The sequence below is a fragment of the Mesocricetus auratus genome, unplaced genomic scaffold, assembly GCF_017639785.1.
Source record: "Mesocricetus auratus isolate SY011 unplaced genomic scaffold, BCM_Maur_2.0 Super-Scaffold_100003, whole genome shotgun sequence".
Lineage (NCBI taxonomy): Eukaryota > Metazoa > Chordata > Mammalia > Rodentia > Cricetidae > Mesocricetus > Mesocricetus auratus.
In genome coordinates this window covers 21,289,721-21,305,155 of record NW_024429188.1, presented here as the reverse complement: position 1 = coordinate 21,305,155, position 15,435 = coordinate 21,289,721, and the positions used below count along the sequence as shown (strand labels likewise).

General features: G+C 46.5%; 1 protein-coding gene across 5 annotated transcripts in view; it reads left to right on the top strand.

Annotated features, from left to right (window-relative positions):
• Positions 1-1,190: 1,190 nt before the first annotated feature.
• The window catches only part of Sh3kbp1 (SH3 domain containing kinase binding protein 1), a 340,190-nt gene continuing 325,945 nt past the window's right edge, over positions 1,191-15,435 (top strand). For 2 of the 5 annotated variants that reach the window (XM_040744131.1, XM_040744124.1), the window contains exon 1: positions 1,191-1,558. In XM_040744131.1, coding sequence (XP_040600065.1) covers positions 1,555-1,558 — 4 coding nt within the window. In that variant the 5' untranslated portion in view covers positions 1,191-1,554. The remainder of the gene's footprint in view (positions 1,559-15,435) is intronic. The other 3 variants (XM_040744132.1, XM_040744130.1, XM_040744126.1) reach the window with 2 other exon arrangements.

The following is a 15,435-nucleotide window of genomic DNA, read 5'->3' as shown; positions in this document are numbered from 1 at the left end:
GTGTCCCAGGCTAGTCCTTAAGTCAGAATTTGTCAAACTCATGATCTAAGCCTCAGCCTTATGGATGAATTTTTTTCTCCAGAAAACGTTTCTCCAGAAATCCTGGGCGACCACCTATGTACAAACGAAGTCTCGTTATTACTCATTGAGTATGCAACCCAGATCTCCATTGGGCATGGGGTCAGCTTGTACTTGTCACTTTTGGATTTACTAGACCCCAGCCTCCATTTGCAGGAGCCAATGATCTCATTTCTCTGTCATCTATTTTCTCTCTAGTCTAGCTCACTATCTCTTCCTACCACCAGATGGTGGAAAGGGGAAAGGAAATAGCAGGCTAGTAAATGAGTGTGGTTTGCAGGCGAGTCTCTACGGCTGAAAGGTGTGGTGGGGAATGATCCCCTTGCCCAAAAGGAGCTTGTGATTGCCCAGGAATTCCTGTGAATTTATATTTTCCTTTTGGCATCCCCTAAATTGTTGGCTATGTAGGTTTGAGGTCAATATGCACAACAGTGTCTGATGGAGGATGAGCCAAGCTTTGTTTCTGGCCCTAGAAAAATGCCTAAGCAGCAGAAGCCCACACCTGGTCCAGGCAACGCTGGGTCAGGTGTAAGGAGGGTCCAATCCTGTGAGAGGCGGTGTCCAGCGGCACACCTGCCCAGCAGCCCCGCTGCACCCCTCTCTTTGGGCTCCTCAAGCCCACCACCTGCCGTGCTCCAAACTGGCCTGCCAGCGTCCCAGTGCTGCAGGGACAGGCCCCTCCCTCTAATAGCCCCCTGCTAACAGCTTTGTTCCCATTGCGGTCACCTGTTAATAACCAAGCAGGTGTCTGGCTCTTCTTCCCCTCCCCCAGCCTTCCCCTGGGGTCCGTCTTCTGATCCACCTTTTTCCACGTGCCCCTCAACTCCGACGCCCCCACCCTCAAAGACCCCCTAAATTTCCTCGGGTCTCGAGGAGTCTCGCGGCATTTCCCGGGGCGTGAGCCGAGCATTGGCGGATAGGGGGCGACCGCGGCGGAGCTCAGACGGGGCACAGCCGGCAGTGAGGGGGACGGCCAAGCCCCGTCGCCAGAGGAGGGTCCGGGAGTCAGGCCAGACGCCGCTCGGGCCCCGCCCCTCGGCCCCGCCCCCGCCTGGCGGCCGCGCCTCTCCAGCGGGCGGAGCTGCGGAGCCTCGCAGCTGCGAGGAGGAGGGGAGAGCGGGCTCCGAGGCGGCTGCCTTGTACTGGGCTGGGCGGTGCTTTTTATTTTTTTTTTCTTTTTCGCAATTTCCACTCTCTGAGAGCAGGAAACCCGGAGCAGCCGGGCGCAGCGGGGCCGCGATGCAGCAGCAGCAGCAGCAGGAGTCGCCCCAGGGCAGCAGCGGCAGCGGCAGCAGAGGCAGCAGCGGGCGGCACTGAGCTGCCACCACAGCTACTGAGGAAGAAGCCGGCCCAGCTGCAGCGGCGTCCCAACGCCCGCGCCCTCGATCCCCGCGCCGCGACCTCGGCGCTCCGAACCCCACGCCCGGTTCCGCCAACTTTCACGCTGCTTCGGCGGCTCCGCCCGGCTTGGCGCCAATGGGTGAGTGCAGGGGCCGCTCACCCCTGTGTGGGGTAGGCGAGCCCATCCCGGGACCGCGGACCCGGGGAGGGCGCCCCGGAGCAGGGCCGGGAGAGTGACATCGCGCTGGGCGCCCTCCTTCGCCTAGCGCACCCGATTCACTCTCACTTGCTTTAGTGTCCCTGCGGAGCCCGCGCGCGGCACGGATAGGAACCCAAGGGGGCCTGGGCAGAGAATAGCGGGGGCTGGCTCTGGGGCGGCTTGGGTTGAGGGATGCAGGGGGTGTGGTTGGCTTTTTCGGGTGGGCGGGGAGAGTTTTGTCTTTGCTATTTTTCTTACCCAAGCGTACCCTCCCCTGCTCTGCGGACGCGGGTACCTGGATTTGGTGGGTTCTGGCCCTGTGGAGGGCTCTCGGGGTTCTTGGTGCCTGTCTGGCCCAGGCTGAGAAGAGCCTAGAATCTCGGGGTCTTTGGGGGAGGATTAGATTGTCCTGATTGCCGGCTGATGCAGTGATGGGAGGTTAGGAAACGCCCCAGTACCGGGCCTGCTGGGCTGGCTGTCCCAAGGTCCTGAGCTCTTCCTGCAACCCCCATTTGTGCTTCCAGCTCTGCCTGTCTGTCCCCAGTCTGGTCCCCTCGCCACTCTGTGATCCTCAAAGGCTACTTCCCATGTCCTCCTCTAAGTCTGCAGGGCTGGGAACTAGAAATGGAGATCCGGTTTTTGATTTACCTAGAAAACAATTTCCATGTAGGCTGCTAACATGAGGTCTTCTGGGTCCCATTTATTATAGATCTGGCTGTGGGAACCACCTTACTGTCTAGAAGAGCCGGGACTTTATTGAGCAAAGGACTTGTGATTGTCTGGTCTCTATTAAATGTTTGGTTTACCTAAGTCTTGCTGATGGCCAGCCTCTGCTTTTTGTGCCTCTAGCAGATTATTTTTGGGTGTTTCTAGGCCAAGCATAGCAGTCTGCACATTATAATAAATCGTTTTAAAGTGAGACTTTTCTGTATTCAGGTAATAGGATCTTGGTACAGAAGCCAGAAAGGGTAGGCAGGAGTCACAGGTTGATCATGCACACACAACAAGCACTGGAGGAGAGTTCTAACCCAGTAAGTTGTTGATCAGTGAAGTTCAAATCCCATTTGTGATTGTTTACCAAAATGCCTTTTCCTTTCCCAGTGTGGTAGTGATTTCGTGGCCTCTCAAGTGTCGCGTTTTTCACAGTGCCCTTTTCTGATGATCACATCACTCCAGATCTAAATGAGTTCCTTTCTCATATAACACTTTTTTTCCTGCAGCAGTATTACCTATTCTAGCGTGTTTAATATTTATCTCTCCACCTGGGCTCAGTAATCATTGGGACAGCATTGTGTTGTATGGTGCTGCTCACAATGGTTTTTCTTTGATGTCTTTCGGCAGATCAGGCTCTAAATCAATATTGGATGGATGGCTGGATGGCATGCAACCCTCCTACTCCATGGAAAACACAATATTTAATTCATACTCTTGTTTGCTTTGCCTTGATTCAGACTATTGAGTTCACTGGCAAAAGTAAATACTTTAAAACCCTTATAGGTCACTTTCTCCTGAAGTGATAAGAAATGTTGTTGGGATCACCTTTCCTTTGGGGTGGGTTACTTGAAAGAATTATATACAAAAAGAAGTTGTCAATTCACATGGGCAGGCTGTGCTTTGTAGATCTCAATGGAAAGAGGATGGAGTCTCCTTTAAGAAGCAGCAGACCCGTTTATCACTGAGATCTAAACTGTTTGCATTCTTTAGACTCTCTTAACAAATTGAGAGTGCTTCTGCAATTTATAGTCCTTTCCAGTGTCATTTTAAAATTGTAACCATTATGCAGCAATCAATTATTATTTATTTCGGGAGTTTATACATAGAGGCACCAAGAGTAAAATGAATGCCATTTAATTCATTATAATGCGCCTAAGTGGAATTTAAGGTATTTGTTGTAGTTTGTGGGTAAAACTTACCTGCTGTTTTCTAAAGAGTCCTTAGTGGTATATTTGCAATGAAGTACAGATATTTAATAGTTGTTTCTATTTGTTTTCTAATAGAAAGACCTAGTGGTGCTAGTGTTCTATGTGAGAGGGCATGAGAACACACACACACTCACACACACACACACACAGAGTCTCTCACTCCAAATCTCTCTGGTTTTCAGAAGATTTATCTCATTTATCAGTTTGAAACTCTTGTTTAGCCTGATGATGATTTTTCCGGTGATGACTAACATAATCAAATCATATCATATAGTCCTTGATCTGAACACTAACTCAAAGTCACGAAATCCCTAACCCTGAAATGAAGTTGGCTACTTGTGCATTGCTCTCTTACGAAACACTGTGAACCTCCTGGGAGAGGCCTATGGTGCCAAACACAGGGAAAGCCTCTTATAATTAGAGCAGTGCAATTACTGTGATCCAAATCTGGGAGCAGTGAAGGGTTTGCAAGCCAAGCGAATGACTTCTGTTGAAGGATTTCCAGAGTAACAACACAGTTTGGGCAGCTTGGGGCAATGCTGTGGTCAGTGGTAGACTGCTGAATGAAAGCTAAACTGAATACAATGCAATGCCTTCAAACAAGTCTTGATTTAAGCATGGAAGAAAGGCCTCATCCCTTTCTTTTGCATTAGCCACGACCGGAGCAAAAGTCATGGTCTTGCTGGTTGCACAGACCATGGTTGTTTCTCATTCTACTCCTCCAGTCACCTTTGCTTGCATTTGTAATTTCTTGAAATATGCTACCTGCAGTGATAAATATGTGTCCATCCATCTCATTATGTATTTATCTCCTGCTTTGTGCCAGGAGACAGGTGCAAGTTACATTTAGACTGGCCCACTTAAACTTCTCAGTCTACTGGAGGATGTGAGTGCAAGGGTTGTGGCAGTGTATAAGTAAAAGCTATAGTAAGTGTCCTGAAGGATGAGAAGAGGAGTCTGCTGTAGGCTGGGAAACTGGTGAGGGTGACGTTTTTGAGGAGATTGTGAGTCACCCACCCTCCCTGGGAACACACCTGGGATTCACCAAGCTGAGTTTTCTTCTCCTTGTACACCATGAGGACTGTGGGGCCTCTGAACAAGGGAATGTGAGAGAGGCTGGCTTAGGGGCTGTGTACCTGTGTCAGCTGGCCTGGGGCTCATTTATAGTAGCCAAACGTTGCTCTGACTTGGATGCTGCCAGGGCTACTTCTGGGATTGAATATTTTAACAAAGGTTCTCTAGAAGAGGGAAAATGGAACCAGGCAAAATCTGGGGTTGGTATAAAAGCAGCAGGCACTCACATTAGCAAGACAGGGGATGTCTGCTCACATTTATGGTTTGGATAAAGTTCATGTTTTGTCTGTGTTCAAACATGATTATGGGGTGGCTTTGTTTGTGTCTTGTCCTCTTCTGGTCACACGCTGGCCTTGCCTGATGCTGCTGCTCTGAGGGATTGTTGCTCCTTACAGCTCTCCCAGACTTCGAGGACCCAGCCAGTTTCCCACTAGTAGGATCCCTTTTTCTGTTTCTTAAAGTTGACCAGAAACGGGTGAGGAGAAAGGTTTTTTTTTTTTGGAGGGGGGGCGGGGGAGGTTGTTCCATGACTACTACTTTAATATCATCTAGATTTAGTCTTAGGCCTTTTGTTCAACGGTGAGAAAAATGAGCAACTGCAAAGCCATACCAGGGAAATATATGGAATAATCCAGTGTAGGCAAAGAGATCAGGTGCTATGTGAGAAAGAAACGGGGAAATACGAGAATCCTTGACAGTGGCTTTCAGAGGGCAGTACTTTGGGATCACTTGAGACACAGAAATTCTTCAGTAGTATCTCAATAGACCTACACAATCAGGAAGTCTGGACAATAGGGTCCAGCAATCAGCATTTGAATAAGTTGTCTAGGATGTTCTTTTTTAATTTTTAGTTTTTCATGCACATGCACCATTAGTGCTCATGGAGCTTAGAGGACAACTTCTGGGAACTGGTTCTCTCATTCCATCTTGTAGGTACCAGGGATGGAGCTCAGGTGGTCATAGTTGCCAGCAAGTTGCTTTACAAGCTAAACTATCTGGTTCTGATGCATGATCAAGTATACAAACTGCTTGCCATTTTGGTGATGCTCCTGCTCATTGGAGCACTTGAGGTACCCTGTTCCTAACAAGATGTTTCCTGGGCATTAGGCTGTGCACATCTGGGCTGCTGGGAAGCAATGTTATTTTCTCCCCTCCCCATACTTGTATTAAGTATGCCTTTTCCTGGATTCTCCTGGATCATTGTACCTTCATAATTAATTACTTTCTTCCTCCTTGAAGATTCTATCTTTGGTTTTAAACTTTAGAGTTTCAAAAACCAGTTGTAAATTTTTGAGTGTGTCCTCCATATTTGTGTACTGAAAAATCATTCTCCCAATTAATGTTGATGCTATTTGGGGTTGGAGCCTTTGGGAGGCACGTAGAGTTGGATGAAGTAATGAGAGTGAGCCTCCATGATGGAATTAATGGTTTTATAGGAACAGGAAGAAACCTGTTTTGATGACTTCTACTATGGTATGAAGCAACAATGCAACCCTTACTAGGAGCCAGGCAAACACCAATGCCATGTTATGGAACTTAAGGACCTCTAAAAGAGTAAGCCAAGTTAACTTCTTATGAATTATCCATCCCAGGGTATTTGGTTACAGCAACGGAAAACAGACTTGGACACCACCTTTAAAATTCCACTTTGCCTTTATTGTTTTCTTTCTTTCTTTTTTTTTTTTTTTTGGTTTTTCGAGACAGGGTTTCTCTGTATTGTTTTGGAGGCTGTAGACCAGGCTGGCCTCGAACTCACTGAGATCCGCCTGCCTCTCTGCCTACCAAGTGCTGGGATTAAAGGCGTGCATCACCAATACCGGGCCTTTATTGTTTTCATCTTTGCTCAAGAAACTGCTGTTTCTTGAGACAGCTTTTCCCCACACCTGCACTTTCGCCATAGAGCCTGTACCTTTGAGTATGACTGTCCGTGGCACTGCCCTGACAGTGTTCTGGAATCTGTTCATGTCATGGTAACTCATGAACAGTCTGACTCCTGTTTACAAAACACACAAACACAGTCCTTAGAATCTTTGAATTAATTTACTGGAGCCCGTGAAGACTTTCTTGGCTTCTTAGACAACCCTAGTTACTTACTCCCAGTTTCCCCTACTACTCTTGTAATCTCTAGTTGAGGCCTAGTGTCTTTGGAATGGGCCCCATGTGCTTGCCCTCTGGCAAATGCCTTAGAGCAGTGATTCTCAACCTGTGGGTCACAATCATCTTGGGGTCACATATCACATATCCTGCATATCTACATTATGATTTTATTTACATATTTACATTATGGTTTATAACTGTAGCAAAATTACAGTTATGAAGTAGAAATGAAACACTTTTATGGACGGTCGAGAACCACTTCCATAGAGAATCTTCTGAAGCTAGGTAGCCACCCCAGACTTTCTCTTTCCACAAGCCTTCAGTCTTCTTGAGTCCTGGCCCATGTAGCTGCCTCCTTGGGAGTGCATGTAACTCTTGTATGTTTTGTAGTTGTCCTGCATGAGTTTCTTCTTGCTGCTGTAACAGATTACTGCAAAGTTAGTGGCTCAATGCATCAGGACCCAAAGTTCAGAATGAGTTTTCTAAGGTCAATAGCAAAGTGTGGGAAGGGCTGCCTTGTTTCTGGAGGATTTTTGCTTATCTTGTCCAGCTTCTATTGGCTCTTGCATGGCCTTGGTTCATAACTGACTCTTTCCCACCTCTGCTTTCTTATTGTCACATCTGTCTTGTTCTGACCCCTACCCATTATAAAAACTGTTATTTCTTGACCCACTAGAGAATCAGGAACCCTCCTCTTCTCAAGAGCTTTAACTTAATGAGCCACAGGTTCTGAGGGTTAGGACATGGAGATTTTTGAGGAGCTCATTATGTAGCTCCTCCATAAGACTGCTCCAAAGGTTTCTGTACATCATCTTTTATGAAGTCTGTCATCGCCAACTGGGTTGTGTGTAGTGTCCCCCCCTTCCCGCTGCCCCCACCTGGCTTCACTGCCCTGGCTCATTGCCTAGCATACAGCAAGATCCATGTGCTAATGAATGACTGAGTAACCCTTTTATCCAAGTGTGGTTACTCCTTGTAATACCTAAGAATGTGGATTGCAGCAGTGTGTGTGTGGGGGGATGTGTGTGTGCAGTTCTATACCTGCCCCCACCCCGCCTGGGGGCAAACTAGGTTGGCATGGTCTGTTTGCAACAGCTCCTGGTGACCTAAAAAGTAACTATGTGTCACATGGCTTCAATGAAGAACTACAAGTTTCAAGATAGAAAATTCTCCCTGACTCTGGTTCTGATGTCTCAGTCTCTGGAATTGAAATTCTGGATTGTTCTTTCCTGGCATGGCTTATTCCACTAGCTGATGATGCTGAGTCTCACAGAGGTGTAATGTGTGGCCTCCTAGCAGCAACTGATGACTCCAGTATTGAGGAAACAACCACACCCAACTTCTAGTTTGTCAATGTTAAGGTTCCACTCTAGTGGTTCTTGTTCTAACCTCTTCCCCAGGAAAGGTGTGTGTGTGTGTGTGTGTGTGTGTGTGTGTGTGTGTGTATGTACTATGTATTTATTTATTTATTTATGGTGCTGGGGATTAAACAAGGGCTCTACCACTGAGCTATACCCCTAGCTCACTTTTTGAGACAAAGTTTCACTATGTAATCCAGGCTGGCTAAGACCTTAGTTTGTCACTTGATTTGAGTTCTTCTTTTACTTCTCCGGTGCTGGGATTACAGGCTTGCACTATGACACCTGGGTTTCAGTATGTTTTTAAAGACAGCTTTATTGAGATGTTTCTTGGTGTTTGATATATTACATGACTACTTTGTAAATTTGTGGTAAATGTATATAAGGAACTTTACTATTTTACGTTTACAAATTGTAATATAAAAGCATATTCACGGTGCTCTGCAACCATCACCAGTACTTACCTTTGAAACTGTTTGAAAGTTCCTCCTCCATAGTGCTTTTCTAAAGTGAAGCGCAGAGTCCTGTCTTCTACGGACTCCTGGGCCTGCTAGGTATTTTAGAGAAAACTTGAAAGCCCACGGCATCCAGTTGAGATTTCTTAAGGAATACAGGAAAAAGAAAGCATTATTTTGTTTTGAAAATGCTTTGACCCTTGTTTCCTCTATGAGAGACTTCATTTTGCTCATTCTCTATGTACCTTCCCTAGTTATATTCCTGTCATCCCAGGACAGATGTTTGGCTATATTTTGACATCCGGAAGCAGTTGGCATGACTTGATTGGGTAGTAGCTTCCTTGGGAATCACTGGAATTTATTGAGAATGTCCGAATCCTGGAAGAAAACACTGCAATGCTAAACTGATACCTAGATTTCACACATCGAGTGACAGTTTCTTTCCTTAAATTCCTTCCCATAGCAATGGGTCACTGGCTGATGATGAGCACTTGTTTTCCAACTTGATCCCCGTGTTCTGTGGACACTTACATCTTTTGGGTAGCTCTGTCTTTTTCATTAGGGGATACTTAAACTGAACAGTCTGTAGCTGGTTGCTTCTACTTCCATGCTTATATTTAGCCTCAGGAGGAAAAAAAACTGTAGTAATAAAACTCATACTATTTGTTGAGTATTGAGTTGGCAAGCAAAGGTCTTTGCCTATTTTTTCCTTCCAGTGGCCAGGAAAGTGGTGGGACCACCCCAGGAGGTTAGTCTGTCCCCAGGTGCAGGGACAGAAAGGCAAGATGAAGTGCAGTTTCACTTGCTACTCCCCCCACCATCTTGGATTACATACTATAAATATTTTGATGCTCATTAATCATCCATTTTGCATAGCAAATTTAGGTCGTTAATTACTGTAGAACAGTATGTATAGACAATTTAAATTACCATCTCCTTAAACTTGAGCCCCTTCAACAGAGTGATTTTTCAGGACAGCCAGAGCTATACAGAGAAGTCCTGTCTCAAAAAGCAAGGAAACAAAGAACCAAAATCCCCCCAAAATCTCCAAAACCCAAACCAACAAAACAAACCACCACCACCAACAAACAGAACCCTTCAGCACCTTATTGGTTGTGGCACATAAACACAAACACTTGTGCTTTTTCTGTTTGTTTTTCTGGACTGTTTAGACTTGGAAGACTTGAAGCCCTGTTCTAGTTCTGGTCCTCTGGGGCTACAGCAGTTTTCTCCTTCACCTGTCACCTCCCTGTACACTTGTAATTAGCTTGGTGTCCTGTCTAATTATTCCAGTTAGTTCTTTGATTATGTGTTTTGACATCCTGAAGCAGTTGGCGTGAGTTGCTAGAGGAGTAGCTTTCTTGGGGATCACTAGGATTTGGACAAGATCAGGAAAGGCCTGCCTTGTCTTACTGTCCCCTCTCCTTGGCCAGCTTGTTTTTGGATCTCCATTTTTTTTCACCAGATCGTTTTGGAAGCTGCCTCTGCCTTAGCATTTTACAGACTGGCTGCTGAGTGAAATTCACTTGACTTGAAAGGATTTGTAAATGAAGTTTGCCTTTCTCTTACTTTGGTCATTAAAATGAAACAAAAGTACCTTTTAAAACTGGATCAAAATGGGATGGTTAAACCACTTAACTAGCCCCTTTGTTCTCAGGGAACTACTGTGTTTTGAGAGGTCTTACTGCTGCCCAGACTGGTCTTGGCGTTCTAGGGCTCAAGGAATACCCCTACTCTAGCCTTCTGAGTGACTTGGACCACAGTTACTATGCTGATTTCAATAAATTATTTCATGGAGAACAGGTGGGGGAACACAGCTACAGCTCATCAATGAATTCATTTGGCTACCTAAGGCAGGTTGTGTTGAGTGTTTTTAATTGATGGGGAGTTGGAGCTATTTTGACCATCAAAAAACAACAGGAGGAAAATCATATATTTTTGGAGGATCCTGAGAAGTGGGGTTGGGAGGGGTAGGAATTGTCACCAATTCAGAAACTGATAGGGAGGAGCAGCTCACACACCGCTAATCTGCTTGCTTGGCATGTGGCTGCAGGTGCTTGCTTGAGAACTCTCAAAATTATTATTATTATTATTATTTTCTCTTGAGATAATCTCTCATGTAGCTCAGGCTGGGTTAGATCTCACTGTGTAATTGAAAATGACTTTAAATTCTTGATCCTTTTGCCTCTAATTTCCAAGTGCTGGGTTTGCAGATGCGTGCCACAACATGGCTTCAAACCTAAAAAAAATTTCAATTTTATTTTGTATATATGAATGTTTTGGATGTGTACATGTTTGTGGACCACTTGTATGTCTAGTGCCTTCAGTGGCCAGAAGACTGCATCTGATCCCTTGGAACTGGAGTTACAGACAGTTGTGAGCCACCATGTGGGTGCTGGGAAATGAACCTGGGTCCTCTGAAAGAGCAACCAGTGCTCTTAGCTGCTGAGCCATCTCTCCAGCCCAACTTAATATTATTTTCAAAGCTAGATTTTGGAATAGATTACTTAGCCACAGTATCCAGAATTCTAAAGGCAGAAATATGCAAACATTTAAAGGCCTTTTTTGGGTGTGGTGGTGTGAAGTTAGTTTGAAGAGAACCTTAGTATATGAGACACTCAAGAAAATAACAGAAAAGACTCTCTTTCCCATTCCTGACCTCCAGGTATGCTGTGACCTTTCTCATAGGCTGTTAGTAGTTTGTTCCTGGAGTTTCCTTTCACAGGAGGTTTCATACATATAGGTAGGTAGTTATGTTCATTTTCCCCTTATTTTTTAATGTCGTCATTGATGGATGATGAGCACATTTCTATTGCCCTTGTGGATTTTGCTTCTGGGGATGTGCTTTACAATTCTGAGTCCTCTCATTCATTCATTTATTCATTCATGCATGCATGCACATGCATTTGTATATTCATCATTCATCTTGCAGCGGTAGGGATGGAACCCAGGGCATTGCATGTGCTGCACAAGAACATTATTAGTCAACTGCACCTCTAGCTTTCCCACCCTATTGACAGGACATGTGACTATTGGAAAATTTCTGAGAGTGTTATAATCTGAAGTTTTAACTGGTATGTGATAGAAACTTCATCCTGATTCTTAGCTGGTCTAGGTTTTTAGCTAAGAACTATCATTCCTCTTTCACTGGGTCTGTGGAGGGTGTGTGTGTGTGTGTGTGTGTGTGTGTGTGTGTGTGTGTTGTATATCCAAAGCCCACTAATCTGAAAAACAGATTATTTATTCTCAGTTACAGCATACTTTCGTGCAATCTAAGGATACCTGCTGAGGGAGAATGGGGAGCTGAGGTTAGGACAGCGGGCTGTCTCTTCTTGTCTCCATTTTCTCTATGCAAACTGCAGTTTCCGTGTGCACACGTGGTTTGTTCTCAGTTCCAAATTTCTGGTTGTGAAGTCTGACCCCACTGGAGTCTGAATCCATCCCTACACATAGGTTCAGCCACATGGAGACAGGGAGGGTGGTGCCTAGTTCTAACCGTCCTGTAAAGTTTAAGGCCTACTTGGTGGCAGACATGTGACAGGTACTGGAGGTGCCAGGATACATGATGGCCCTGAAGAACAGCACCTGGTGTGATGGTGCTTGTGGGGCAGCCCTTGGGACAGGCACGATGAGAAGAAGGTTTATAAGCCATAAGCTGGAATGTGTGGCAGTGCCATGTGTCTTTTTGTCCTGTCTTTCTCTTAACAAAGGCGCTAATGCGGAGAGGCAGGGAGGCCTCTCCTGTGATGTGGTCATCAAGTCGGTCATGTTTTTGAAGTGTGTGTGTGTCTGTGTGTGTGTGTGTGTGTGTGTGTGTGCGCGTGCGCGCGTGTGTATGTTCCCCCCTTGAGAGCCTGTATTGTTTAATGGAGTGCAGTTTCTGGTTTTGAGTTGGAGGCACTTAAAAAGCATTTGGAGGCACTCGCCTGGGTTGCTGATAGCACTCCATGGGGGAAGGGTCCAGTTGTGACATTGTCTGGTTCGTTTTAGGGAACCTGTGGGTTTTTAAATGGAGGAAGAGATGAAGCTCTTGTGACAAACACCCAGAGCCTGCTGGGTTAACCCCTGAGGCTGCTATGAGTTCAGGTAAAGGTACCAAGGGACTCTCCCATCCTGCTTTTGTCTGGTGTCTGCTTCCTCCCTCCTGCCTTCTTCTCATACCCTACTCTCTCTGTTTCCTCACCTCCTCTCATCCCCCATACCTCTCTCTTTCCTCACTTCCTGTCCTCTTCCAGCGTCCTCACATTCTGTCTTCCTCCGTTAAAAAATCTAGATCCTCTTCTCCTCATCTCCTCTCCCTCCCCGTCTCTGTCCCCTATCCCCCTCTGTGTCCCCTAGCCCCCTCTCTGCCCCCTAGCCCCCTCTCTGCCCCCTAGCCCCCTCTCTGCCCCCTAGCCCCCTCTGTGTCCCCTAGCCCCCTCTCTGCCCCCTAGCCCCCTCTGTGTCCCCTAGCCCCCTCTCTGCCCCCTAGCCCCCTCTGTGTCCCCTAGCTCCCTCTGTGTCCCCTAGCCCCCTCTCTGCCCCCTAGCCCCCTCTGTGTCCCCTAGCCCCCTCTCTGCCCCCTAGCCCCCTCTGTGTCCCCTAGCCCCCTCTGTGTCCCCTAGCCCCCTCTGTGTCCCCTAGCCCCCTCTGCCCCCTAGCCCCCTCTGTGTCCCCTAGCCCCCTCTCTGCCCCTTAGCCCCCTCTGCCCCCCTAGCCCCCTCTGTGTCCCCTAGCCCCCTCTGTGTCCCCTAGTCCCCTCTGTGTCCCCTAGCCCCCTCTGTGTCCCCTAGCCCCCTCTGTGTCCCCTAGCCTCCTCTGTGTCCCCTAGCCCCCTCTGTGTCCCCTAGCCCCCTCTGTGTCCCCTAGCCCCCTCTCTGCCCCCTAGCCCCATCACTTCCCACCTGATGTCCCACCCCATCCACCCTGACACCCTTCCTCAGCCCTTTTCTTGTGTCTAGCTTCCTCACACTTCTCATTCACTCTCTCGCCCTTCCCCTCCCATCTGGTCTATAGCCCTCTCTTTTTCTCCCCTTACCTCATTTTTGAGACAGGTTCACGCTTTTTTATCCCAGGCTTGCCTGGACCTCACAGTACTTCTGCCTCAGTCTCCCAAGTGCTAGCATTACAGCTGTGTGCTATCACCACAGCTTTCTACATTTGGGTTCTTCCTCTAACCCAGCTCTTTCCCTTGAAATCCTCTCTCCCCATCCCCCCAACCCATTTGTCTCCTATGCCACCATCTCTCTCACATCCTGTTTTTTCCTTTAAATCAGCCTCCATAGAGGATTCACATGTGCCTCAGATTTTCAACGGTACCATTATCTCTCTTTTGTTCAGTCTTGGAGCCAATAAAAATATTGTTTATCTCCGTGGTCTAAAGTTAACTGGCCATGTGCAGAAAGATTGAGGGGGGGATGTGTGCTGTCCCTGGGGAAGAGGAAGCTTTGGGAGTATCCTTTGCCCCCAGACAGCTTTTCTCAAAGGGCAGGAAGAGCTAAGGAGGGGGACTAGTGTGAGGAGGCTTTTCCAGTCAGGGAACAGTGAAGTGCTGGTTGTCAGGGCTCTCTCAGCAGGGTGTAGAGGGCTTCACCTCCCTACTGAGGGCCTGGGAGAGTCTAGGACAGGGCTTTTATTCTGGCTCCAGTGTTAGATAACTAAGAGTTTTTATTTATAAACACATAATGGCTACATGCAGAAATTAGAAAACATCAAGCAGAAGAGCTTCACTTAACCACTCATAACAGTTCTTAATGCGATCCCTATCATTTTACTTTGGTATTTTTGCTTAAACATATTTATTTATTGTTGTCAATATGGGAGGTGTGTGTATAGGTTAGACGGCAAGCTTCGGTGCTAGTTCTCCCTTTACACCTTGCTTTTGAGGCAGGGAATCTCTTTGCTGCTGTGCTGTGTACCCCAAGTATTTTGGCCTTGGAAGATTATCCTGTCAACACCTCCCATCTTGCCATATGATTACAGACACATGTCACTGAATCTGCCTTTGACATGGGTTGTGAAGATCCAAACTCAAGTTGTTATGTTTGCTCAGTGAGGACTCTTATCTGATGAGCCATCTCTTCAAGCACAGCAAGTATATTTCTTCTGGGGATTTTTAGTATATAATTATGACTATGTGTACATGATATGTCTGTGCACATAAATATTCAAGTTTTCTTTTAATTCATAATCATCTTGTAAGCTGATGTTGTAGTAGCTGAACATTTGAGCTCATGTATCTTAATTTATGTGGCAGTCTCTATCATTCAGCATTTAATTTGCTTCCATGATCTTTGTATTATAAGAATGCAATATTGTGCCCCCTTTTAAGATCTGCATTGTTTAGTTATGTGTATGTCTGTCTGTGTGTGGTATGTGTTCATGTGTGCAGATGCCTCTGGAGGCCAGAAGAGGTCATTGGATCACCTGGAGCTGGAGTTATGGAAAGTTGTGGGCCACCTGACGTGTGGGTACTGTGGAACCAAACTCAAATCCTTTACAAAAGCAGCAAACGCTTAACTACTGAGAAATTCCTCTGGCCCCTATATTTCCCATTTCTACCCTTAAGGAAATGAAGTGGTAGGCAGCACAGCATTTTATATCCATTTCTTGTATTCAAGGACTTCTCAACAATTGGAAGGGGTTATGTGGATGAAGACAAGAATGGATTTCTTCAGGCCTGGGGTTTTACCACCTGTGGCCTGACAGAAGACTTGCCCTCCTGTGTTTTCTTATAGTTTTACTTCAAGAAGCTGTATGACTCAGTGTGGGAAGGGGCGAAAATGAATTGTTCCACACCTCTAAAGGAAGCAGTGGATGAGGCTTTCCCATCCCCACACCATTGTACCATCTGCAGCGATTAACCGTTGCTCTTACCCAGTGAAAACAAACTTCCTGGGGGTTTGCTTTCATCCCCTTCTCTTTCTTTCTCC